Source organism: Hyperolius riggenbachi, chromosome 1, assembly GCF_040937935.1.
Source record: "Hyperolius riggenbachi isolate aHypRig1 chromosome 1, aHypRig1.pri, whole genome shotgun sequence".
Lineage (NCBI taxonomy): Eukaryota > Metazoa > Chordata > Amphibia > Anura > Hyperoliidae > Hyperolius > Hyperolius riggenbachi.
In genome coordinates this window covers 242,936,411-242,964,170 of record NC_090646.1, presented here as the reverse complement: position 1 = coordinate 242,964,170, position 27,760 = coordinate 242,936,411, and the positions used below count along the sequence as shown (strand labels likewise).

Sequence of the window (27,760 nt, the reverse complement as noted above, 5' to 3'; positions counted from 1 at the left end):
TATTACGTCGCCTGCAGCCACACATTTTACATCTACAGTGGGCTGCTGTGTAATGCCCTTCTGCTGTCTGTCTGTGTTTCCCACTGCCAAGGGTACACAGATTTACCTTCTGCTGCCACTCTGCCACCAGCTATTACGTCAAACAATAGCTGCCCCTGCTGCCTGTATTTACCTTTAAAAAAACAAAAAAAAAAGGTTTAATTTTTCTGAGGTGCCCGGGTTGAAAACTGTGTTGTCCCAGTTGTGTATTGGACACGATGTGGGCTGCACGACCGCTGTCTGGGACCTCCTGCTGTGTTTATTTACAGCCCTGGTATCACCGCTAGGTACCAGGGCTATTATGTCACGCTGCCTGCCTGGCCTGCTGCCACACTCACACTACTCCTCCATTCCTCCTGCTGCTGCTGCTGTCTGTCTGTGTTTCCCACTGCCAGGGTACACAGAATTTCCTTCTGCTGCCACTCTGCCACCAGCTATTACGTCAAACAATAGTTGCTCACATTACTCCTCCATTCCTCCTGCTGCTGCTGCTGTCTGTCTGTGTTTCCCACTGCCAGGGTACACAGAATTTCCTTCTGCTGCCACTCTGCCACCAGCTATTACGTCAAACAATAGCTATATCTGTCTGTGTAATTTTCAGTAAAAAACAAAACAAATAAACCATAAAAAAAAAAAAGGTTTAGTTTTTCTGAGGTGCCCGGGTTGAAAACTGTGTTGTCCCAGTTGTGTATTGGACACGATGTGGGCTGCACGACCGCTGTCTGGGACCTCCTGCTGTGTTTATTTACAGCCCTGGTATCACCGCTAGGTACCAGGGCTATTATGTCACGCTGCCTGCCTGGCCTGCTGCCACACTCACACTACTCCTCCATTCCTCCTGCTGCTGATGTCTGTCTGTGTTTCCCACTGCCAGGGTACACAGAATTTCCTTCTGCTGCCACTCTGCCACCAGCTATTACGTCAAACAATAGTTGCTCACATTACTCCTCCATTCCTCCTGCTGCTGCTGCTGTCTGTCTGTGTTTCCCACTGCCAGGGTACACAGAATTACCTTCTGCTGCCACTCTGCCACCAGCTATTACGTCAAACAATAGTTGCTCACATTACTCATCCATTCCTCCTGCTGCTGCTGCTGCTGTCTGTCTGTGTTTCCCACTGCCAGAGTACACAGAATTACCTTCTGCTGCCACTCTGCCACCAGCTATTATGTCAAACAATAGCTATATCTGTCTGTGTAATTTTCAGTAAAAAACAAAACAAATAAACCATTATAAACCGGCTGCCACACTCACACTACTCCTCCATTCCTCCTGCTGCTGCTGCTGTCTGTCTGTGTTTCCCACTGCCAGGGTACACAGAATTACCTTCTGCTGCCACTCTGCCACCAGCTATTACGTCAAACAATAGCTATATCTGTCTGTGTAATTTGTTGTAAAAACAAAACAAATAAACCAAAAAAATAAAATAAAAAGGTTTAATTTTTCTGAGGTGCCCGGGTTGAAAACTGTGTTGTCCCAGTTGTGTATTGGACACGATGTGGGCTGCACGACCGCTGTCTGCGACCTCCTGCTGTGTTTATTTACAGCCCTGGTATCACCGCTAGGTACCAGGGCTATTATGTCACGCTGCCTGCCTGGCCGGCTGCCACACTCACACTACTCCTCCATTCCTCCTGCTGCTGCTGCTGTCTGTCTGTGTTTCCCACTGCCAGGGTACACAGAATTACCTTCTGCTGCCACTCTGCCACCAGCTATTACGTCAAACAATAGCTATATCTGTCTGTGTAATTTGTTGTAAAAACAAAACAAATAAACCAAAAAAATAAAATAAAAAGGTTTAATTTTTCTGAGGTGCCCGGGTGGAAAACTGTGTTGTCCCAGTTGTGTATTGGACACGATGTGGGCTGCACGACCGCTGTCTGGGACCTCCTGCTGTGTTTATTTACAGCCCTGGTATCACCGCTAGGTACCAGGGCTATTATGTCACGCTGCCTGCCTCATTGACTGCCTGCTGCCACACACTCATCCTCCTCCTCCTGCTGCTGAATTTACCTCCTGCTGTCTGTGTGTTTCCACTGCCAGGGAGCACATACAATGGCGCTTCCAACATGCGTGCACCACCAGCTATTTTTTACGCTCAAAAATAGCTGCATTTCTTTAAAAAAACCAAAAAATTATATATACTTTTTATTAATACTGTGTGATATTATTTTTAGAGGTGTCCGGGTTGAAAACTGTGTTGTCCCAGTTGTGTATTGGACATGATGTGGGCTTCACGACCGCTGTCTGGAACCTCATGCTGTGTATTTACGGCCTGGTACCACCGCTAGGTACCACAGCCTATTATGTCTCGTCTCGCTGCCTGCCTCATTGACTGCCTGCTGCCACACAATCATCCTCCTCCTCCTGCTGCTGAATTTACCTCCTGCTGTCTGTGTGTTTCCACTGCCAGGGAGCACATACAATGGCGCTTCCAACATGCGTGCACCACCAGCTATTTATTACGCTCAAAAATAGCTGCATTTCTTTAAAAAAAAAATATAAAAGAGAAATAAGTGAAGAAGAAGAAGACGATATAGAAAAAGAAGGAGAAGAAGAAGAAGAAGGAGAAGAAGAAGAAGAAGAAGATGAAGAAGATGAAGAAGAAGATGAAGAAGATGAAGAAGAAGATGAAGAAGATGATGAAGAAGAAGAAGATGAAGAAGATGAAGAAGAAGAAGATGATGAAGAAGAAGAAGAAGATGAAGAAGAAGAAGATGAAGAAGATGAAGAAGATGAAGAAGAAGAAGATGATGAAGAAGAAGAAGAAGATGAAGAAGAAGATGATGATGATGAAGATGAAGAAGAAGAAGAAGACGATATAGAAGAAGAAGATATAGAAGAAGATATAGAAGAAGAAGATATAGAAGAAGAAGAAGAAGATATAGAAGATAAAGAAGAAGAAGAAGTATATACAGTACTGAACAAAATTTTGGACACAACTTCTCTTTCCACCTTTTTTTTTTAAAGGAACATCCCCACATAATCACTTGCTGTTGTTACTTGGAAAAAAAGATGTTTCTTGCATCATTCACCCTCAAAACAAGTGTTGGAAGCTATTTAAGGCCAATTCGAATAGTCAGCTCGAATAATGAGCTTGAATACCGACTCGAATAGTGAGCTCGAAGTCCGAGGTCGAATCGAATAGTAAAAAAAATTCGATTTGAATATTCGACCGAACGCGAATAATTTACTATTCGAATTCGACCGAACTCGAATAATAAAAAGGGGTATCCGAGCATCACTAGTGCTAAGCACTGGTTAATGGGAAGATTTAGTGTTAGGTAGGGTAACATTTGTGCAAACTCCACATAGTCATCACGCAGAGAAGCTGCTGCTGCTGAATGGGGTAAACTCCGCATGGAAGAGGGGGCTCAGAGGCATACAACTCATGGGATCCTCCAGCAAAACTTTGATGGGGTCCCACTATGCTCACACCCTTTCACTTGCCTACCATACCCTGGTGACCCTCACAGCCTGGGGGCCTACCTTGCAAGGGTCATAAAACAAGTGTAGATATTTTAATGTTCACAACCATAACAAGAGTAGCCACAAAAACACCTGATTTGAAGGATAGAGCCATTTATCAGAGGAGCCCCCTTGCAGGTTTGGGTTGTTCCCTTGCAGATACGCCCTAGAGGGACTGAAGCATGTGTAAGCCTAGGCTGTAAAAGGAAAGACACATGTCTCCATGGTCATGTCATTTCCATGACAAGCTAAACTAGCTATATTTTGAATAAACGTTAGTCTCCCAGTACAGCAGGAACAAACTAGTCCTCACCTAGTATAGGTCAGACCTCAGAAAGCAGTAAAGAAAATGACTACAGCATGGGAAAAATGTTTTTGTTTCTTCAGAGAGATTCACTTTAGATTAACATGGGATACGCCTTCGAAAACACTGCCAGTTACCTGGTAACCATATCACATGTACTTATATAATACTGTTTATTTCATCCAGGAAAAGAAAGTGTCCTATCAAAACACCGACAATGCAGATATCAGTCATAGCTCACATTCAGTTCAATCAATTGAAGTTATATGGTAATCGTGCTACGGCAGGTCTTAGAACACCCTGGCTACATCCAGGTTACATTCTAGTAACAACGAGCTCTCAGTGAGGTTTTCAATTGTAGCCTTGTATTGATGGATGACTTGGAAATCATTTTTCTCCCAGCATGTGGTGTCACAGTTCCTTGCATGTTCTTTCACAGAAAGACACAGCTGTTCTCGTATGGTTTCCCTCAGTAATGATGGACCCTGTAGAATAGAGCATACTACTGTCTTTATCACCACCACACACCTTATAATGATGGATGAGGCTTTGCCTTCAGTTTTTCAAAAAAGCTTGCCGATATATTTAGGAGTATTATATTTCAAGATCCGGCATAAAGCTGAAGTAAAAAAGATTAAAGCAAGGTTTTTTTTAACTTTTTTGTTTGTTTGTTTGTTTGTTTTTTTTAGTAAAAATAATCATTAAAAAAAACACTTGAATGGTAACTTTAATTTACTTTAAAGAAGCAGTGCCAGTTTATGATTTCCATCCAAATAAAAGCAATACAGCTACTGAGTCTTCATAAGGACATAATACGCTTGCATTCCTAAAGACAAAACAAATTAGCTAGGAAAGCAAAGCAAGGAAACAGCTACCCTCTATAATGGACACAGGTGTTCATGATTATTGACACTTATTTAGGCCCTGCATATGTATACATTCTCAAACATGTATCAGCAAACAATAATACAGAAAATGCAATGACTTCTAGCAGCCAGTCAACTTGTATGAGTCAAGCAAAACCAGTGCATAACAAAAATATACAAGGTACAAAGTGAAGCAGCTACTTACAGTAACTAATCAGAATCCTCAATGTAGGCATCTGCTCCACTTTTGCACCTGTTTTTCCAGTGAATGTACTTTGATATGATTTCTTGCAATTTGCCAGTTGCAAGGACACCAGCAAGATAATGGAAATTGTGGTGCTCTTGTTCCACTTATCCAATTCTGATTTTTTCCCAAATGCAAATGTAGTGCATGATACATTTGTTCATCACTTGCTTTTTTTCAAGTCAATGGGAGCACACACAAAAAATTGCTTAACCACTTAAGTAAGTACCAGCAGTCTCTGGGCCCTTAAGGACCAGAGACTGCTGCTGGTTAAAAACTGGGCTTACCAACAATTACGCATGGATCTGCCACTACCACCAACCACCCCACTCTCCCGTGGCTGAAGCTCACTCACTTTCACTCAGTCACTATGACAGCAGAGCTCTGTGAGCTTTATTATATATTTCTTTAATCAGCCAGTTGTCAATGATTGATAGTATAAGGACCACAGAAATATGTACTCAATCAGTACAATTTCATTGATGTGTGTAAAAGGCATCCAGTCACGTAGAAACAGTGCAATTCATGAGTTGTAGTTAAATACAGAAGTTAGACACAAGTTAGACGTTTCAGTTACATTTTGCACCAGTTCCCCCAGCTGGGTAAATGTTTGACCTCCGTTGCACTTACATTGATCAGTGCAAATATGTAATAATTGCTAATTTTATTCACTGGTAATAGAGGTCAGAAGGATGGCCAGACTAGTTCAAGTAGAAAGAATGGCTATGGTAACTTAGATATCCATTCTTTATAACTATGGTAAGCAGAAAGCATGTCATACTTTACAATATGTCAAACCATATTGGGTTTCACTTTTGTCAGCAGTAAACAGTGAACACAGGCTTACTAAAACTAGACAGTAGAAGATTAGCAAAATATAACCAGGTGTAATAAATCTCAGCTTCTTCTGAGGCTCATAGATAGAGATGGTCATCAGAATTTTGTATCAGCAGCATGATTCCATGAACCCAACCTGCCTCGTTTCAGTGCCCAGACAACTGATAGGTTGGGATATGGTAGCTCAAACTGACAGCATGAATATGCAGCACACAAATCTGATGGAATTGTGCAATCAATCCATGCCACCATGGACCACAATCTCAAACATTTGTGGAATCCATGCCATAAAGAACTGAGGCTGTTTTGAAGGACAAAGGAGGACCCAACCAAGTACAAGTACAGTGCTCCTAATAAAGCTTGCAATGAGTGTAGCAACCTTATGTTTGAACATTTCATCTGTTTCAAAACAGAAGTAAAGGAGAACAGACTAATTAAACCAGCTGGTATGTATAGTGATATCAGATCCCATGTGGTGCAGTACATTTACAAAGAGATCCCTGTATAAAATCATCTCAACAGTAGTGAATAGTATTACATTTTACCTGCTTTTAAAAGCACTAGAACAATACACACACTCTTATGGCATAGCACCAAGTAGTTGCTCCTCTCTATATGCTGCATATAAATGAGCAGAAAAATAGGCAAAATATCTTTTTCTTGTTTTTTTTTTTTTTTTTTGACTGACCACACAAGAAACTATCCAAGGATATTTACTTATAGATTCATTAAATCCAACACTGATACTTTAAGACACACATCACATTTTAATCAAACGCTATCTCTTGCCTCCTGCTGCATTGCCTGTAACATAAAGCTAATAAGGAACGCAAAGGGAGACGTCCTCATAATTAAGATTGTAGACTGCTGTTATGTGAATCAATTTGCAGCATATACCCAAAATCTGAGCATCAGTTTTAATTGACAAAACCTTTAAAGTGGAAACTGTGAACTAAAAGAAAAAAAATAGCACAAAGGAAATGTAACCAGCACCAAAAGGTTTGAAGCTATTTCACTTATATTAATGTCCCTTGTCTCTGCTACAGAACTTGCTTGAAAAGCTTCTGACTTCTGTGCAGCAGCATGGCCACCAACAACCCACCGTCACTTCCCATCCCATCACCATGTCATGGCAGGAAGATATATACATTTGCATCTTCTAAAAGGTTGACCAGTGGCGCTGTTCACAAGTAATGCAATGGTCGCAGAAACATTTTTTTTAAATAATTTGATTTTTCAAATAGTTTACTTTACAATGGATTCCCATTTCCTAAATTTCCATTAACATTTAGTACTATATTATAAATCACATTAGTGGTACCTCATAAAACCCAGGGCCAGGTGTAACTTCCTTTGGATCTTTAAAGCGCTCTTCTCTTGGAACAGACAATGGAGTTTGAATGATTGGCTTCATCACTACATTATAGGCTCCAGGCCCTGAAGGCAAGAAAAGTAATTATATATTGATTAATTAATAAATAAAGCACATCAGAGATACAAGCTGTATATGAATGGCAGCAAAGTCTGATATATTAGAAAAAAAATTCTAGGCTTAGAATAAGAGCAAAAGCTTTTTCACAATAGAAAATAGTGTCTTCTATACAGGGCTAGATTTCGGGGAAGGCAACCAAGGCCCGGGCTTTGGACGGCCTCTGGCCAAGGGGCAGATGGACATGGACTATAGATTGATGCATATGGAAGAAGAGGGTGCAAATGTGAGCAACACATAGAAGATGGGAGCTGCTGCACAAGAGATCTGTATATAACTGAAGGGGGCTGCTGTACATGAATGTTAGACACGGGAGAGGGGGCTGCACATGGTGCTGTGCAAAAAAAGGTGGCCTAGGGGAAGGAAAAATATAAATTCGGCTTTGCTTCTTTATATTATGAACTCTAGTGCACAGTTAGTGGAGAAATAAATGGAAGTAAACAGCATTTGTTACCCAAACTTATTTAGCAGCTACAGAAGGTGGGACGTTTACTAAGATCAAGGAATCATTATGAGTTATGTACATAGTGGAAACTCCTCCCACCTTTAGTTTCCATTGTAATTGCTATAGTAGATGCCAAAACTTTGATTGCAGCTATACACCTGTCTGAAACTCTGAGCTTCCTAAGTTACCAGTACAACCTGGTGAGCTGTCTCTACTAGAGATGACCCAAACAGTTTGCTGGTGAACAGCTCCCGGCAAATTTCCGCTGTTCGCATTCTCGGCGAACTGCGAACATATGGTGTGTTCAAGCCGTCCCCTTTACATCATCATGGAGCCTAACTTTGACCCCTTACCTCACAGTCTGCAAACACATGGCAGCCAATCAGCTAGCACCCCCTCCTGGAACCCCACCCCCATTAAAAAGCAGTTGGCCATATTGGATTCATTCTCTGCTGGCTGCTGACTGTTAGTGAGAGCAGGGTCAGACTTGCTGCAGATAGGTAGGGAAAGCATTAGCTAGGCCTGTGTTCTTGTACCTCACTTGCTGTGAAAGCACACCAAACAGCCCTTTTGAGGGCTAGTACATCTGAGTTTTTTGTGTGTGTGACACTCCACAGCCCACTGACACCCAGAGCTGTGTGCACACTACTGTTGTTGCTACATTAAGTTGCAGGCACCGAACCACTCCAGTGCATTATTATTTCTGTATTCTGAAAGTGCAATTGCATTCTCTGTGTGTGACACTCCACAGCCCACACCCAGAAATGTGTGCACGCTATTGCTATTGCTGTTGCCTCATTAAGTTGCACGCACAGTACCACTCCAGTGCACTATTTGTAGGATTGTAATGTGATTTCTGTCCTTTAGGGATTAAAACCCAACTGTGCATCAACTCCGTAATTTATGGTGGAATCCCCCTCTGGCATGCCCCTTGAAACAACTTTTCCTTCACTTTTGTGGCCAGAAATAGTGTTTGTAGGTTTTAAAATTTGCCTGCCCATTGAAGACTATGGCAGTTCACCGGGTTCGTATGTCTGTGAACACTTGCGGAAGTTCGCATTCGCTATTTGTGAACGAAAAATTCTATGTTCGCGACATCTCTAGTCACCCCAGTCCTGAACTACTAGGTAAGTAGTGATCAGCAGGTTAGATCTGACAGTGTGACATGGAAAGAATTGTGCTTCCAAGATCAATGTTCTGATGAGCTTTAACAAGTGTCACCTGGAGACTGTAATCAGCTCTTTACCTGAGCAACTCTCAGCAAAGAAGCTGCACTGCACTGCAGACTTTTAGCACACCTGTCACTAAATGAGGTGGCTATATACAGAAAATTGTGAAGCTATTATTAGATAGAAGAAGTTAAAATGTCATACCAGCTAGGATTCTGACACACAGATTTAAGACGAGAACCAATTTTAAGCTATACAGGCAGTACCTTTGTTACATGTTATTGCCAGTTTTCCTGTCAAACATATGGACTCTGGTCAAGACAATACAAATATTTTAACTCATCTACTATTTCATATAATTCCTAAAGAAGTTATACATTTTCTAGTGACGTAATTTTCCTGCCTGCACTATACATGTATCTGCTTCACAAGCGTTCTCTGTAATCTCTGTTATTATATGATTGCTGTAATGGGAAGATCACATGAGGATAGACCACACTGATTGATCTCTGATCATACTAGGGAAGCCACAAGCTGCAGTGTGCTCTTGAAGAGCAGTGCCTGCATGAAAAGTATGTAAGCTCAAACAGTGCAGTCAGGAAATTGATGTTACCCCATGCTGCAGGAACATTAAGTTACTGCAGAGTGGTGGAAAGAGGTTGAAGTAATATTTAGAACAAATATCAGAACTATTACCTTCCCATTTCCTCCCCTTGAAGGAAGCAAATAGGGAGGGTAAGAGGAGGGAATAGGTTGGTGAGGGAAAGGAATATCACTGCAAGCCTTCCTGTCTGAAAATTTGACTTTAGCCAAAAGTCAATAATAATTGACATTATTATTACTATTCATGAATTGATGATCTATATAGTGCCATATAGTGAAAAGATTAAAAACCAAGTGAGCATAACAGGAGGCACCAGACATAGCTGAGGAAGGAAGGGAAAGAAGTGAAACACGAATAAGGTTATAATTGCTACCAGGCAAATGCGATTTGCAGTTAGCTATGTGCCTTGCAGAGATAGAGTGTGAGGTGGCCACTGGCCAAGCGGATCCAGGGTTTAGTGAAATGCCCCCTGCTGCAAATAGGAGGAGAAAGCAGAAAAAGTTAAGATGAACATGAGATTTGCAAGTTGGACATTTATGTACAGCATGCGTAGGAGAATGTGGTTGTACAAATAAGCAAATTACAAGGGAAGCAAGTTGAGTACATCATTAAAAAAAGGAATAAATGTAAAAAGAGTTGTCAACAGAAGGAGAATGAAGAGTGTTAAGAGGTGTGAGGATGACTGACGAAAACATACTGATATTAAATAGACAGTAAGACATTGTAGAAAGAGGTCAGGGATATTTTCAAGATATTTTAAATATAACAATTTTTCATGATCGATGTCCTAATCGTCAAACTGTGTTGCGGAGTCTGGTTAATTTCTGGTCTTATGCTGGTTTTAATTCTGCAGGGAGGCGATGAATGGTACAATCCATTTTTAGGATAGTACCTAACAATCAAATTGGATTGGTAGTAGTCAGGAATTTGACCTTTAACCAATTGTTTCCAATTGATTATCACAGAAATCTGAAATGATTTATTACAAAAGATTACCTGCAAATTAAATAGCAGACATAATCATTGTATTATTGTATGCTCTTTGCATCTGCCCAGATTTTTACGGATTGTAAGTCTACTTTTAAAACTATGGGTTTGATTCACTTAACCGTGCTATGAGAAATAGCACTCCTTATCAGAGATAGCACACCTTATCAGAGATAGCATGCCTTATCAAAGATAAGACACCTTATCAAAGTTTACACACCTTATAAGAGTAGCATAGTGAGTGATACAAACGTTTGCCTGCTAATTGGCAATGGCACTCATCCTGCCCTGAGCCCCTGCAGGTCCGTAGTGCTCGCTATACTACTCTGATAAGGCATGTAATATTTGATAAGGCATGCTCTCTCTGATAAGGCATGCTACCTCTGATAATAAGGCATTCTATTTGTCATAGCATGGTTTAGTGAATCAACCCCTATGTATGATAAACAATATTGATTTTATACATATCGCTACTGACATCTATATGTATCCCCCTTTCAGTCCATTTGATTTGCGTAGGTTAAGTTTTACTTTGCTTGCACTAACATGTATAGCAGCAATACAAAAGACTATAGAGTAGACTACTCAAGTATCTGAAGTCATAATTACAGTAAGTTACCTGATCAATCTAAAAAGCATTTACATTTTTCATCCGCTATTGCACAATGACCTTTACACTATAATTTATATGAATATGTACTTTGTAATTGCTTGATTAGTCACAGAGTGGTGAGTAATAGTGGATCGAAAAGAAATCGCTATGGTTGGTCAGTAAGAAGATTGGCTACAGGGAAGAAAATGAATAATAATTTTGGAGCCACGTCGCATTTGAGGCCTGTTAAATGAAACGCAACTATTTTTTTTTCATTAAAATTATATATAGCTGCTTTTAATCAGACTGTGCTAGTACTTCTCAGGCTTTATATGTCCTATTTCCTGTTTATGTATTTCAATATAAAGTACAGCATTGCAATGTTAAAAGAAAATCATTCCTTTACGCAGAAGAGACCAGCTGCGCATTCACAGCCACTTCATAGCAGAGATACAGCCTGATATTAAATAGCTAGTTATCCTAACATGCAAAACTATTTCAGGCTCTTTTGATATCATCAAAACAGTATTTGGAGAACATATTTTAATTAGGGATAAGTCAGTGTTGCACACTAAATCAGTTTTGCAGCTAAAACCATTTTTCACGTTCCCGAGTAGTTCTGGCTATTTCCTGCTAAACCATCAGGATCATGTTCTAAAAAGATTATTATTTATTCTAAAAGATTTTTTACAGCATACAAGCTACTACCACTGAAAAAAATGTAACAGAACAGCATTCAAAAAGTTAAACACAGTAGTTTGTTCTTCAGTGGGAAGCTCCTTACTTCAGTGGAAAGCTTTTGGCAGCATCTGAATAGGTGATAACATTATCTTTTATTTATATTCCTTCGTCAGATACATTTTGAAAACATTAGCAAACTGCCAGAACTAAGCAGTACTGAGCTGAGTAACAGAAAGAGCTGATAAGTGATCACTAGATAGATTTTAATATATAAAAAAGCAGCTATACAATAAAATGCAATGGCAGCTTTCAGAGCAGATAAACTGTACTTTGGGAATTTGTAATTTGTAGACAGACAATATTACTTGTGCACAAAAGCAAATATGATAACTGTATGGGTAATAAAGAGTAGAAAAACACATTTTTATTGAATGCTATATCAGAGTTTTATCCCACTTTAACATCAACAGCAGCAATACCATTCCATACCATACTACTCACAGATAGTACAAGAGAGAAACAGAATCATTTTCTAAATATAATTACTGGATCTATTCCTACATTCCTACACACCGTTTCCTGTCTTTTAGGTAACCACCAGCAAACACATTTTTAGTTTTCCGGATAATGTCCCAAAATACATTTTAACTTATTTATTAGTACTGCTTTAATTAAAGGAAGCATTTATGTATGTTGCATGAGAAACGGATTTGTCTTTTAACAATGCCATGTATGTTACATTCCTTTGTCTGACACAGGTGTAAAGTTTCAGTTTTATTCAAATCAAGCACTGCTATACAAAGCTCAAACATAGTCACCTCCATGGGAGGCGAAGACATAACTAAAATTATGCAAAAATCATCATGGTCACTTCAGGCTTTATTCACAGTGGTGTGTTGTAGTGAGCATAATGTGCACTTTGTAATGCGCCTTGCCGGATTGCAATGCACCACCTATACAACATTCACTGTGCGGCGGGTGCGTTGCTGTATAACGGCTAGAGATGGCCCAAATGGTTTGCCGGGGAACGGTTCCAGGCGAATTTCGGTGGTTCGCATTCGCCCACGAATGCGAACTTTATGGCGGTTCGATTCGCCTCCTATACTACATCATTAGGGTCAACTTTGACCCTCTTCATCACAGTCAGCAGGCACATTGTAGCCAATCAGGCTACATTCCCTCCTGGAGCCACTCCCCCCTTATAAAAGGCCGGCAGCGTCAGGCTTTTCACTCACTCGTGTATCTGCAGTAATTAGAGAAGGGAAAGCTGCTGCAGACTCTCATAGGGAAAGCTTATTTAGGCTCTTTTAGGCTTCTTAGCTTGCTGCTTGCTGATTCTTATTGCTAAAAAAGCACCCCTCAACAGCTCTTTTGAGAGCTAATCCTTGTTCTTGTGATCCAATTTTTTTGTGTGTGTGTGTGTGTCCCACTGACACTTGTGTTGCATAGACTGCCTTGGTAATTCCTACTGTGTGTGCCACTGCCAGCCAGGCCCAGCACATTCAGTGACTACCTGTGTGTGTGTGACAGGTGCACATTGTAATACCCATTACTGCATATACCTAACTGTTGTTCACAGTGCACCCACCTACCTACATGAGCGCACACAGTGTCACTGTGCCTGTCTGGTACCTGTCTGTGTGTGAAAGGTGCACATTGTAATACCCATCACTGCATATACCTACCTGCTGTTGTTCACTTCAGTCAGTGCACCCACGTACCTATGTGAGCGTACGCAGTGTCACTGTGCCTGTGTGGTACCTGTCTGTGTGTGACAGGTGCACATTGTAATACCCATCACTGCATATACCTACTACCTGTTGTTCACTTCAGTGCACCCGCCTACCTACATAAGCGCACACAGTGTCACTGTGCCTGTGTGGTACCTGTCTGTGTGTGACAGGTGCACATTGTAATACCCATCACTGCATATACCTACCTGACAGTCACTGTTGTTCTATCATTGAGCTACCACAGCCCAGCGACCATATGGGCTTGAAAACCGCCACGGCCTGCACTCTGGCCATGGTGCGCACAAGCCCAGCACAGCCATCACTACACAAACAGCTGTTTGCGGTGCATTACACAGTCAGTTTGGTGTGTCAGTGTGAAGCAGAACTCTAATTACACTCCCTGATTGATGTATACACATGCAAGATGTTTTAAAGCACTTTAGGCCTGCTATTTAGCATTCAATGTGAGTTCTGCCCTTAAAACGGTGCTTTGCATCAAATCTAGATTTTCCCTCGGGACTTTTGGCATGTATCCCACTCCGCCATGCCCCCCTCCAGGTGTTAGACCCCTTGAAACATCTTTTCCATCACTTTTGTGGCCAGCATAAATGTTTCTAATTTTCAAAGTTCGCCTCCCCATTGAAGTCTATTGCGGTTTGCGAAAGTTCGCACAAATCTTACTTTCGCGGAAGTTCTCGTTCGCGGTGCGCGAACCGAAAATCGGAGGTTCGGGCCATCTCTAATAACGGCGAGTGGCATGGTAACATACTGCAAACATGCAGTGCGCTACTGCAAAACACGTGCATTAACAGTGACAGTCAAGCATACTTTGCTTTTCCATTAAGCACTTCATGATCTCTGGTATGCATATCTACGCCCCTGTACACTTCACATGCGGATCAGGGGCATAGATATGCATACTGTTAACTTACCGCTGGGTTCACTATCCCCATGCCATTTTCGTTTGCCTCACCTCTTCCATCTGTGATCAGAATATGAGAATCAGCTATTTTCAACCCCAATCACCGTGCATGTGTCTTCTGAGAGCTGGCAGCAATGAGACGCAAGCTCTCATTCAAACTACACCGACACTTCCGTGTTTCTATTAGTAGAACACAGTTTCAGTGTCAAGCCATCTTGTGGTCAAAAAGTAAAAATACACCCAATTACATCTCTATACTGTTTTACATAGAAAAAATTATTATTAGGTTTTTTTTTTTATTTCATTATTTTTTAAACCCCTTCCAACCCTGCCCCATAGTTACCAAAACAAAACACACAACAAAAGAAAAGAAAAATAATTACATCATTTTTTTTACATAGTTACCTTAGGGATTTTTTTTAATATGTATGTCATGAGGGTATATTACTGTTAATTTTGCAAATAAAGTCTTTTAATAAGTGAAATAGTATTAAAAATCCCTAAATGGAAAAAATATACCTTTACTTCCAGATAAAATATTATTGTCATACATTGTACTAGGGACACAATTTAAATGTTGTAATAACCAGGATAAATGGGCAAATAACATGTGTGGGTTTTGTGTATCAAAGCACATTTTATTTTAAAACTATAATGGCTGAAAGATTAGAAATAATGATTTTTCTTCCTTTTTTTCTTATTATTCCCTTTACAATGCATATAAGATAAAATAATTCTTAGCAAAATGTACCACCCAAAGAAAACCTAATTTGTAGTGAAAAAAAAAATTTAGATTATTGTGGTGTGATAAGTAACAATAAAGTTATCGCTGAATGAATGGGAGCAGCGCTGAAATGTGAAAATTGATTTGGTTTTTGAGGGGAAAAAAACTGTGATACTGAAGTGGTTAACTGTAAGCTTGACTATACTTCACTGTGTGTGACATAACACGAGGATAAAGTGCGGTACTACTTTCTCGATCTATTGCCTCTTATTCCTACTGTCGAAGGGAAAACAACACATGGCTATTATGAACTTAGCTTCAATTTTCAGCAGTCCTGTTGAGACCTTGCTGTGCATATTTTGCTCATAGAACTTCTTGTAGCTTTGAAAAACTATTCGGCCCATTTGATTATTAACGGGCACTAGGTGTTAATGAAATGTTGCAGCCCCAGTACATATGCCCATGCCAACATGTGCACCGCATGTGCCTCCACCCACACAAGCCACACTGCCCTGCACCTAAATTGTACAGCTGTGGCACACACGGGCAGGCAGATTCCTGAAGTTTTATTAGGTAAGATGTTTGGTCTTCACAATTTATGGTTGCACCTCTTGTACTAGCTCTTATTTAAAGAAACCCATTCAGCACATGCATTGGAAAACATACGGTAAGATACTTATACTGTTATTCATGTTAACTTTCATATGATAATAAAGAAAAAGGAAATATACAAATATGTTGGGCTATATCAAGCTGGGGGTAATTTACCAAGACATGGGATTGCACATTGTGATAACTCACATGAGTGCTGCTACGATCACATAACCAGCAGGCAAGATGCCATGGAAAACCAAAAGTGTGAGCTACTGCACTTCTGGACCTGTGTCCAGATGTTACTGCAGGAGTCCATCAACATGAACAGCAGAACAGTAGGCACATTTCCCTATACATTGTTTACCACTGAGATGATAGCCAACCTGCATATTGATTAAATTAATGTGCGGAGGTCCTACAGTGCAGTGGCCAGCAATGCCAGTTTAGACCGCACTATGCACATAATGTGTTAATAGGGTGACTTGAAAAACTCTTTAAAATATTTTTAAATAAAAGAGCATACCCATTCTTGTCCTAAAATCCCTATTAACCCTATGTCCTCCAAGAAGGCTGGTATTCCACAGGATGGGGGCAAAGGGAATCATTCAGGAGATCATGCATTTAGTTTCCTCAGGGCCTATCCCTACATGGAAGAGGGTTGTTACCTCCAGCTCTTGGGCCCCAAGGGATGTGTGCTTTTCTATGACATTGGACAAGGATGATCTACAAAGGGGTGGAAGCTTTGCCACCCCATTTTGCACAGTAACCTCCAATGTTAAGAACCATGTGGGTCGGTATTGATCAGGAATTGAGCCCTACTCAGGTAAACTCTGAACTTCCTGGTGTAATAAAAGCCTACATGAGGGGCAAGAGGTCATTCATTCTTGGACATGGGTTGGAACATGCTATCATTTTAAAATTCTAGTGATAACCCATCATGGCTGTTAGTCACTAGTGTATGGCAGTAGACTGAGTAGGGGTGTGGGGAGTGAACATGCAGCTGCAAGTTGCTGTGCAGAACTTGAAGATGTTTGAATTAGTGCATTACATTTATTTTGGAGGTTTTTAGGGTTTTGTTTTTTTTGCAAAAGCTGCAGCATTTTTTTACAATACTGTTTATACAGTATATAGTTTATTAAATCCAAACCCAAGAACTGGCCCAGTTGCTACTCATACATTTTAATACAGCATTATTTTAAATTAATTATTCGGGTGAAAAAAAGTTATGTAAAACACAACACAGTTTTTACAAAACAAAAAAGGAAACCATCTGCACTATCAGTTCATACATCATCAGTGATTGACACCAACCTACTTACACCTAGTCAACCGGAAACACTCACCAAACACTCACCCTTTAGTTACATGGGCATGAAAGGAGGAGACTGATAGCTCTCTGAGGAATTGAGCAGGAAACTGGGGATTGCTGTGGTAGCTCAATCAGTTGCTGCCACAAGCAGCATAAAAGCTAATGCAATGTTCTATTAACCCTTTCCAACCTTTTTTTACCAATCACCAATCACCCCCTTCCCCAGCACTTAATTTTCCGGGATCAGTGGCAGACTGTTGCCCTGCCCCCTTGCACGCATGCCAGCTGAAATCTGTTATGACGCAGTGCTGCATGGTGCTGGAGATGATCAAAGTTCTGGACTTTGTCGACACTTAGAGCATCATAGGGCAGTGCTGGACGTTGTCAGTGCTTTGATCCACATAGGGTGATTCCATGCTATGCCGGACCAGATCCAGCAGCAGTGTCCCTACAACAAGCCTAAATGTGCCCACATAATAGTGGCAGCGGATGGGGCCAATGGCAACACCTTGATCTGAAGAGAGTGACGCTGTGCCAGATTCTATCCGACAACTGCACTACCTAGCAGCTGCCATTTTCACTATTTCGGACTATGTCTGACATTATAGCTATTCAAGGAAATGCCAATGTTGGACACAGTCTGAGATAGGAGAGGAAAGGGTTAAATGCATAGAAATACTTAGAAGTTAAAGTGTAACAGAGACGTAGAACAATAAAGATTTGATACTAATCCGGACTTCCTCCAGCCCCATACGCCCGTCCCTCGCCATCCTCCCACAGTCTGCTATTCAGCCGCAATCTGACCTGTTAACTATATAAGTTGAGTCAGTCGGGGTCTTCTGCGCATGTGCGAGAGGTCCGTACATACGCAGAAGACCCTGACTGACGTGCCTGAACCAGTTACCGAGGTTGATTGCGGCTGAACGGCAGACCGCAGGAGGTCAGCGAGGGACTCAGACATGCTTATGGGGCTGTAGGAAGCCCCAGGTAAGTATCAAATCTTTATTGTTCTATGTCTCTGGTTTCCTTTAAGCTTTAAATCAATGTTCTATTAAATACATAGAAAAATGCCACACCTTAAAGTAAACCTGCCCAGTAAGCCCAGAATCCCGAAGATACTGGGCAGATTGTGGAGGAACGAGGCAGCAGAGGAGGACGGCGAGGGACAGGTCAGCATGAAGGGGGCTAAAGCAAGTCTCAGGTATGTATAAAACTTATTCTATGCTTCCTCTTAGGAACACTTAAATTTGGGTTTTAGAGACTATGACTTTGTCATGTATTTGGCCTTAAAAGCTATGTTCCACTAGTAAAATGAAACAGCATAAAATAGGAAATAACAGAAATTATCACAACTGACTGCATCAGAAGAGCAAACACGAGCAGCTATTATATATCCAACTGAAAAACATATACATCATGTGGTTGAAATATAATTAGATTTAATTAGCAGAAATGTATACATGGACTCGTTATTTCCTTTTAATTAAACAAACATACGTTAAGATCATACTTCATTAGCTATGATTAATTACATTTCCGTTCAAAACTGCATGACACATCAGCATTTTTCCAAAGGAGAAATAAACCTTGAGCAGGATGTTTCTTTTACTTTACAAGAAAGTCCACTTTTGTTGAAATGGCAGTTTTAGTAGCTCTGATCACTGGAGTCAGTATTGTGTGAAGACTACAATAAGCAATGTCCCTTCACCTTCTAGTAAGTGCTTGAAACACATGGCCCAAGAAAAATCCAGAGTCGGTATCTTTTTCTTTTCCTTGTGTAAAAGAAAAAGGGAGAAAGGGAGCGCTTCATGACATGACCTGATGAAACGCGTTGTCTACACCACTGCCGACGGTGCTGGTTACAAGGTTCTCTTGTATACGGTGCTGTTTGGCACACACACAGCAGGAGGACATTGGTGTCAGAGGACATCCATTGTGGAAAGATAAGCTATTTTCTGATTATATTATGTAGGTGCATTTGCACCATTGAACTGTATTAAACAATATTACACTATTGGAGTGTTCCCTTTCTCCCCTTTTCTTTTACACAGCTACACCACTTTACCCAGTGGCAAGGAGCAGCACCATAGTGTATCGTTGCATGATTTCAAGGCAGCTTTAATTGGGCTCAACATTTCCATATAACCAGAGTTAACAACCTGCGTACATTTTCTGTCTATTCTTTACTTTTTTGGGATGGCAGATGATTCCCTTAGTTCCCGTTTCCACTGACTTCTAGCATATATATCCATGATGGACATGGCCTTCATGCTGAGGTGAATCTGCATCTGGATCCCCCTATGGTGCCAAAGCATGGCAATGGGGATTCGGATGCAAAGTGTGAAAAATGTGTCAGGTTGTATTGTTTTCACAAGCAGGCTACTGATTACCATAGACTGTGAATTCTGCTTCTGAATTTACATGCAGGGAAACGGGAGAGGGGGGGGGGGTGGCCAGTGGAGATGGGGCCTTAAAGGACAACTGAAGTTAGAAGAATATGGAGGCTGCCATATTCCTTTTCAACAATACCAGCAGCCCTGATCTATTCAGCTTCGGTAGTGTCTGAATAACACCAGAAACAAGCATGTAGCTAATCTTATCAGATCTGACATTAATGTCAGATACACCTGATCTGCATATGCTTGTTCGGGGGTCTATGGATAAAAGTATTTGAGGCAGAGGATCAGCAGAACAGCAAGGCAAATGGTATTGTTTAAAAGGAAATAAATATGGCAGCCACCATATTCATCTATCTTCAGTTATCATTTAAGATTTCAAATAAGAAGCTGGAGGCTTAGACCACAGACACTGTTCTGTTTATGGGTTCTATTGTTTTTTACTAAGGCTTCAAGGTAGCTTAACTGCTCGTTTGTCGGGCAGTTCAGCCTCCCAACTGCCGACCACCAGCACCATTTGGCTGCAGTTAGACGCAGCTGAATGGCAGAAGTTGGTAACACCAGGCAAGTCACATTTGACAGACTGTGATTGTACTTGGTGGTTAAAAAAGTCTAATTTTAAGCCTGAGTATGGAAACAGCCATGCTCACATGTTACTCCATGGGGGAACACCTTGCAAGGGCTCAGACGGTGAACAGGAGCAGCTGACAGGCAGTAAATTCACTGCCTTTAGCTGCACATGGAAAAGAGGCCTCACTGATAAATGATACCTCACAATTCCTCTGCAGTTAGCAAAGTCAGACTGCAGCAGTAATTATCCCTGACAATTAGAGGTCGTACAAGTTGTTTGTAGTTGTGCAAACACTGTTGACACTGGGAACTGATAGGAAATTCAACAGGTTAATCATTATTAATACTCGGTAGGTCATCTAGCAGATGACAGTGACTCTATTCAGTATTCCAGGCCACTATTTAATAAACTTTTTTTCTTCAGTTTTTTTTTACAAGAGATGTTTTCACAATGTATCAGTAAAGTACTTTTTAAGCACCTGGCAAGCAAGTAAATATTTAAATTCAATTTGATACTACCCTTTTACCTACTTGTCTTGCCTCAAAGCGGAGAGTCACACTGGAGCAGCTCTCCTGGCTGCTCTAAACAAACAGGTGGATCAGTGACTGACCCCGCACCAACTGGAGATTGGCAACGTGGTGTGTGACAACTGCAGCAATCTCTTTTCGGCTTTGAATTTGGGAAAGTTGACACATGTACCCTGCATGGCACATGTGCTGAATCTCATAATTCAGAGAATTGTGTCTAAGTACCCAGGCTTGCAGGACGTCCTGAAGCAGGCCAGGAAGTTGTGTGGGCATTTCAGGCGGTCTTACATGGCCATTGCACGCTTGGCCGATATTCAGCGGAGAAACAACTTGCCGGTGAGACGCTTGATTTGCGATAGCCCAACTTGCTGGAATTCAACCCTCCTGATGTTCGACCGCCTGCTACAACAGAAGAAAGCTGTCACCCTGTATCTCTTCAACTACAGTAGAAGGACACACTCTGGGGAGATAGGGATGTTCTGGCCGAAGAACTGGACACTCATGCGAAATGCCTGCAGGCTCATGTGGCCGTTTGAGGAGGTGACAAACCTGGTAAGTCACAGTGAAGGCGCCATCAAGGATTTGATCCCGTATGCTTTCTTCCTAGAGCGTGCCGTGCGTAGAGTAGTGGATCAAGCTGTGGAGGAGCGTGAAGAGGACCAGTTACAGGAGGAAGAGTAGTGGGATCAATTCTCATCAGAACCAGATGTTTCCTCAACACCTGCAACAGCACAGAGGGGGGAGGAGGAGAAGGAGGAAGAGTCATGTGGGGAAGAGGAGTCAGATGATGAGAACACAGGGGGCTTGTGCTGCTCAATGTTCCAGTGGTATTGTTCATGGCTGGGGGGAGGAGGAGAACTTACCTGACGTCACTGAGGAAGAGCAAGAGGAGATGGATAGTACATCTGGATCCAAACTTGTGCAGATGGCATCTTTCATGCGTTCCAGCCTGTTGAGGGACCACCGTATAAAAAAAACTCAAGGGGAATGAGCTGTACTGGGTGGCCATGCTACTAGTCCCTCGGTATAGGCACAAAGCGGCAGAGGGGTTACCCACTCACCTGAAGGCAGAAAGGATGCTGCACATGCAGAACAAGCTGGCAACTATGCTTTACAGTGCATTTAAGGGTGATGTCACAGCACAACAGAATAAAGGTACCACTGCCAGTATTCCTTCTCCCATGTCCACGCAGTCAAGGACAGGACACTCTAGCAATCTCATGGTGATGTTGGACATGTGGACATTCTTTAGTCCAACGCCTCGCCTTAGCCCTTCCGGATCCACCCTCCACCAACGCCTCGACCAGCAGGTAGCAGACTACTTGGCCTTAAGTGTGGATGTAGACATTGTGAGCAGCGATGATCCCTTGGACTACTGGGTGCACAGGCTTGACCTGTGGCCAGAGCTGTCACAATTTGCCATACAACTCCTGTCTTGCCCTGCCTCAAGTGTCCTGTCAGAAAGGACCTTCAGTGCAGCTGAAGGCATTGCCACCGAGAAGAGAAGTCACCTAAGTCAAAAAAGTGTTCAGTACCTCACCTTTATCAAAATGAATAAGGCATGGATCCCGGAGGGCTACTGCCCACCCGAAGACTAAGTCAGTCCCCACACACAGCATCTATGCCTGCACGCCATATGACTGGCTGCCTGCCCCAAGACTAATGCTACATACACACTTGAGATAAAAGACTTTGGAAAAGGCAAGATCACAGACCAATTTTACCCCATTCCATGTAGTATGAGAGCCATACTCACAGTCTATTCTATTGAGCTGAACTCCCTATCAAATAAGTCTTTGCAAGATGCTGCACACAAAGATGCTGTACACATGCAACAGATCAGTGTATGCAAAAGATCTGTTCCTGCTAAAGATGCATTCCTGCAAAATGCATTCATAGTCTATAATATCTGAAGATCTCATACACACCTTGTTTAACAGACATTCATCTGCAGATCAGACAATCATCTGCAAATCTGAAGATCCATCCTGGTGGATCTGATCTGCAGATGATTGTCCAGATGAGTTTAAAAAAAAATCTGGTCTATGACAATAGCGATACTAGAGAACCTGCGTTATACTGCATGTGTATAGAGTTACCCTCAATTTGTGCACCAGTATTGCTACATATCAACTGATCCAGTAGCTGCCATTTTTTTTTATTAGAATGATTTTGCCATCTGCACACCTGCATCTAAGGTGGCCAGACACACAATACAGGCTAATCTGAATCCGTTACAAACAGACTGAAATTAGGGAAAACATTCCTAGGGAGTTGACTGGGGGGTGGAGGGGTTGGGAAATCAAAATCCTATTGGTGATATGCCAGTAATCAGAACAACAGTTTGGTATGAAATCAAGCAGCTGCAATTCAGTGCCGTAGCAATAGGGGGTGCAGAGGTAGCGACCGCATCGGGGCCCTTGGGCTCTACTGTGTTTGAGGGCCCACCCCTCAAACACAGTACTAGCTCTTAATTGGTCCTGGGATGATAATATTTACTTCTATAGTTGATTTGAATAGTAGTGATCATTAACACACAGTTTCCCATCCCCTTCTTGCAGCTCTGACACTGTGGTTGTCCTTGATTAGTTTTGGTGCGCCGTATTAATTGTTATGTATAGAGTGCTTGGGGGCCCCAATGCTAAACTTGCACCGGGGCCCACAGCTTCTTAGCTACGCCACTGCTGCAATTGCAATCATTTCTTTGACATTTAATAAGAATCTAGTGTGTAATGTGATACTACGTATTGACTGATACTTTCCAACTAGCATTTTGAAAGGGAAGAGTCAACTATGAATGAGTTTAGCCCATTCACCTGACAGAACTTTTGCATTAGTCTATATAATCTTGTAAAGATAGAACAATGAATCTGTCTACATTTCCCACATTTTTAAGACCCAAGATTTAATCCCGCTGTTATCCCAACAGGGTTAAAATGTCATATTTCATGGAGCCAGTGAGAAAATATTTCATTTGCCACCCTTCATTGACTTCTATTGTCGCAGCTTATTGTTTATGTGAGGACTAGCAGCTCATTTGTTTAGCATATATAAACTGATTCTAATAGCGTCTTACTCATTTCTATACACATTTAATGGCTTTTCTTTAAAACAGGCAAAAAAGAGTGACATTTACATTTGCATGTGTGAAAAATGTTTGATGGAGAAATATGGATAAGGATATAATGAGCACCAATCTACACATCTCTGTTATGTTTCAATGTGCCTTCATGTGCAAATTCCTTATCAGCCTTCACTGTGGGATAAATCAGCGTCTCCTTGCCGTGCTGTAATAAATTGCTCGGTTGTTGCCATATATTATTTGCAGATGTAGGGAAATGATGTGTTACAGAAACTGCCACAAAGCTCTAGTATGGCTCAGTTGCTTCCTTCTCCAGCCCACTGCCTGAGATGCAGCATTTATGTACATGAACAGTTGTCCACCTATACAGCCATATTTACGAGCTTTTGCTAGCAACCTCATTTAAATGTCCACAATAGTTGCCAAGGGATTGACCACTTTCAAGTGAAAAATATTGATTGGATAAGTCTGACTGCTGTTTCTAGCCTCATGATAAACGATAAACCAGCCATTCCTGGAGCATCCCAACACTTGGTAGTGCAACTGAAAGCAAACAATAAAACCTGGGTGGCAAAGTACTGTCTGAAGAGTTCTGGGCTAATTTTGTGGACAGGCTTAAAATATTTGAAAAACGTGACCTATCTATAGGTAAAGTATATAACTAAGAACTGGAGAGTGTTTAGTACTACTCAAATGCTTCCAAAACCAGACTTTCCATCTAAACAGAATGAAACATTAATGAGGAAACTGGTCAGGAAAATTACACGGAGTTATGGCAAAAAGTGGTAATTTTTGGCATGTGTCAACAACGATCACAAAGTATCCACAAATGTGGTTTGTATAGGAGGGCTGCAGAAAAAAAAGCCACTAGTCAACAAAGGCCAAATTAGATCATAAAGGAGCTTTGCCAAAATAACAATTGAAGATTATGAGATCAACTAAATAAAAGTTTTATGATTACAATACCAAATCAAACAAATATGGCCTCAACATCAAATGGCAGAAACATCCCACAGGAAAGCATAGGGGTAGTATAATACAGTTCTGGGGTTGTTTCTCTGAAGCAGGGCCTGGCTAATGTGTGAGGACAGGAGGAGAACAAATATAATAAAATGCTTGAGGAAACCCTGCCCACCTTTCTGCTTCAAAGTTGTCAATGGAAAGAAGGTTCACCTATCCAGCATCACTATTATGGGCTGAAGCATAAACACAATTGGGCAACAAATTCGCTAGTGAACAAAATGGGCAACAAAGTGGGCTCAAAGACAAAAAAAATTGATGTCTTTGTATGGCCTAGTCAGAGTCCAAACTCAAACCCCACTGAAAATCAGTGGGATGACTTGAAAAATTTGCAGACCATCAATGGTCACCTTCCAAGCTGAGTAAGCTTTTGCAGTTCTGCATGGAAAATGGGGCAAATATTGCACAGTCTAGATGTAAAAAAATGTTTGACCATAGACTATGGACACAGGAACAAGGGGGAGAAAAGTAATAATGTATCCATCTCAGGGATTTTTCTTATTAAGTTTTGTTCGGAACTGTTGTTATTATATCCTTCACTTCACTACATACGTTCCAGTCATTTAATACAGCAGAAAAACATTATTTTCGGTGTGTACAACTTCATGTCAGGCTGCAAAGCACCAAAAGGGGAATATTCTGAAGCGGTGAATTGTTTTTATAACCAATGGTAACATGTCTAATGGTGGCCATACATGGTACAATTTTTTCATACCATCTTATCATTTCTATGTAGTAAAAGGGTAAGTTAAATGAATATACTGAAAGGATAATTTAGGCAGTTCCCTTATACTACATAGAATTGGTAAGATTGGATGAACAAATTGTACCATGTATGGCCATTATTACACAGACTTTCAATGAGCATTACTGTACAATTCAAGTACCTTTTTTTTTTTTTAACAATAAATGAATGGATTCTTACCAGAAATGCTTCTTAAATTCTTTCTGATTTCAGTCTTTATTCTGTGCTTTGATGTCCACTGCTAAGTATCCACCTACAGCATGCTTTCACTGACCCCCGTGGCAGCCTTTTCTGAGAAGTGTTCATATTCTGATTTTACATTTGCACTCGGCAAGCTACCTTCATTGTAAGGTCACAGTATATGTGTCCCTATTATGAATATTTCAGTGCTGACGGGAACCTTTGTGATATGAATTGGCATCAAAGTCAACTAGACAAGCGGAGTGAGCCAAACTTCTGCATACATATCAGTTGCATTAGTCAAACCTCTTTGTGCTTTAGTCATTCCAATACATTTTATCCTCATGAGCGTAGCGAACAGATCAGCAATAAAGTCAATTTGAAAAATGTTAAAGTACATTAGGATGGCTCATATTATGCAAATATTAAGTGCTGCTTTCATCCTTTCTTTAATTCAACATGAGGCCGTCAATGTAAATTAGGGATTGCTTGTTTCTCGACATCTCTTGGAAAAGACTGCACTGCTGTTTCTCAAGGCCTGCCTTCTCCCTATGATTCTTATTTAATAGAAAATGAAATCTTTACTTACCCGGGGTATAGGTTGAATGAAAAGACATTTAGCAGTTATTGTAAACCTGAATTATGCAAAAGCCTGTTTATTTACCAAAATGGCAGCATTTTAATCACAGGTCAGTGAAGAATGAAAGTTCTAATTCCAAGTCAAACATCCCTGTCTGCCTCATGAAGAGTATGAAATGGGAAAATCACAAGCAGGCACTTCCTATAATTATATATTTTACGCCCCTGTGCTGGCTCACTCTCTATGAAATGTCAGCCACAGCTACAGGGCAAAAAATGGCAAGGACTGCGATAGATGGATCATTTTAAAAAGAGCACATGTGTTTCGGTGCATAAGAACGCCGTGCCATCTGACTGACTTGCTTTGTTAATATACTGGAGCTTTGGTATGTACACTAGTAGATCGCAGCTGCTCAGCAGTGAGACCACAGGCACTGATAACAGGACATACTATCTTTATTAGATAAATCTCAGGGGGAAGCTATAGGCATCCTTACCGAATAAGATAAAATAGTAAAAAAAATTGTAACTTTCTATGGTAATAATGAAGTTATTTTTTTTTCAACTAAAATGAAATCTATATTAGATCTTATCATACCTATAAAAATGGCATCTGAAAAAAATAGCTCCAGAGACTGCCAGTAGTAGAATATCGTTATAATTACCAATATTCTACTACTTAATTCCTATAATAAAATATCGGTAATCTTTACTGATATTTTTTGAACACACCCTACTCTCACACAGAGCCCTCCCTCTACTCTGTGCCTAACCCTAAGACCCCCTGTGGTGCTGCCTAATTCTCTGCTCTGGGATTAGAACGCATAGCACAGAAAATCCAAGAGCTTCTGCAGCGGTCAAATAGAGCAGATTCTTGGTTAGTGCTCTGTAATTTTCTGCTGCCAAATCCATGTGACAAGCTGAAGGATATTAAAGGGTTTAGTGAGCCAGCTTTGTCACACACGCATATACATTTCTGATTCATTATAAAAGTGAAATCTTACAGTTACACAATTAAACTAATTTTAACCACTTGAGGATCACAGGCTTACACCCGCCTAGTGATCAGGCCTTTACAGTTTATTACATAGCCATACAACTTAGCAGACAAATGAATCTTGCCTCCTGTTCTGCCCACCAACAGAGCTTTATGTTGATGGGATCTGATTGCTGCTGCTGCAGTTTATATATATTTTTTAATTAACTGTATTGTTTTGATTTTAATACATTTTTTTCCTTACGTCCTCCTACTTCTCTCCCTCCCCTGAGATCCAATCAATATGATCACCTCTTTTTCTTGGCACTCCAAGAGACAGCCCAGTACAGCACTGCACTAGATCGCAGCACTGTACAGTGTAAATAAAAAATGTTTCTCTCTAACAGCCTACCAGCCTCGATCACGGGCTGGCAGGCTGATCACAGAGCTTCGTGTCTTGGCAGGGAATGATCACGCATACGTGCGCGAGTTCCCTGCTAATCGCTGCCTCCAGGACCTGACACCAATGGGCGTTAGGCAGTCCTGGGGGAGCCACTCTGCAGCTGCCAATTGGCGTTAGGCACAAAGCAGTTAAAAATTCCAGTATTCACATATTGCAATTCAAAGCAACATTTGCACTAGCCTACAATGTAATGCATGCAAAGAAGCAACTGACCA

At 41.1% G+C, this 27,760-nt stretch overlaps 1 protein-coding gene across 5 annotated transcripts in view; it reads right to left on the bottom strand.

Moving 5' to 3' along the window:
• The window catches only part of STPG2 (sperm tail PG-rich repeat containing 2), a 1,022,085-nt gene that overhangs the window by 369,730 nt on the left and 624,595 nt on the right, over positions 1 to 27,760 (bottom strand). For 3 of the 5 annotated variants that reach the window (XM_068232236.1, XM_068232244.1, XM_068232229.1), the window contains exons 13-14: positions 7,079 to 7,194; positions 4,078 to 4,295 (exon numbers count right to left, since the gene is read on the bottom strand). In XM_068232236.1, the coding sequence (XP_068088337.1) occupies positions 4,101 to 4,295; positions 7,079 to 7,194 (311 nt within the window). In that variant the 3' untranslated portion in view covers positions 4,078 to 4,100. Of the gene's footprint in view, positions 1 to 4,077; positions 4,296 to 4,569; positions 4,637 to 7,078; positions 7,195 to 27,760 lie in introns of those variants that run through there. The other 2 variants (XM_068232262.1, XM_068232254.1) reach the window with 2 other exon arrangements.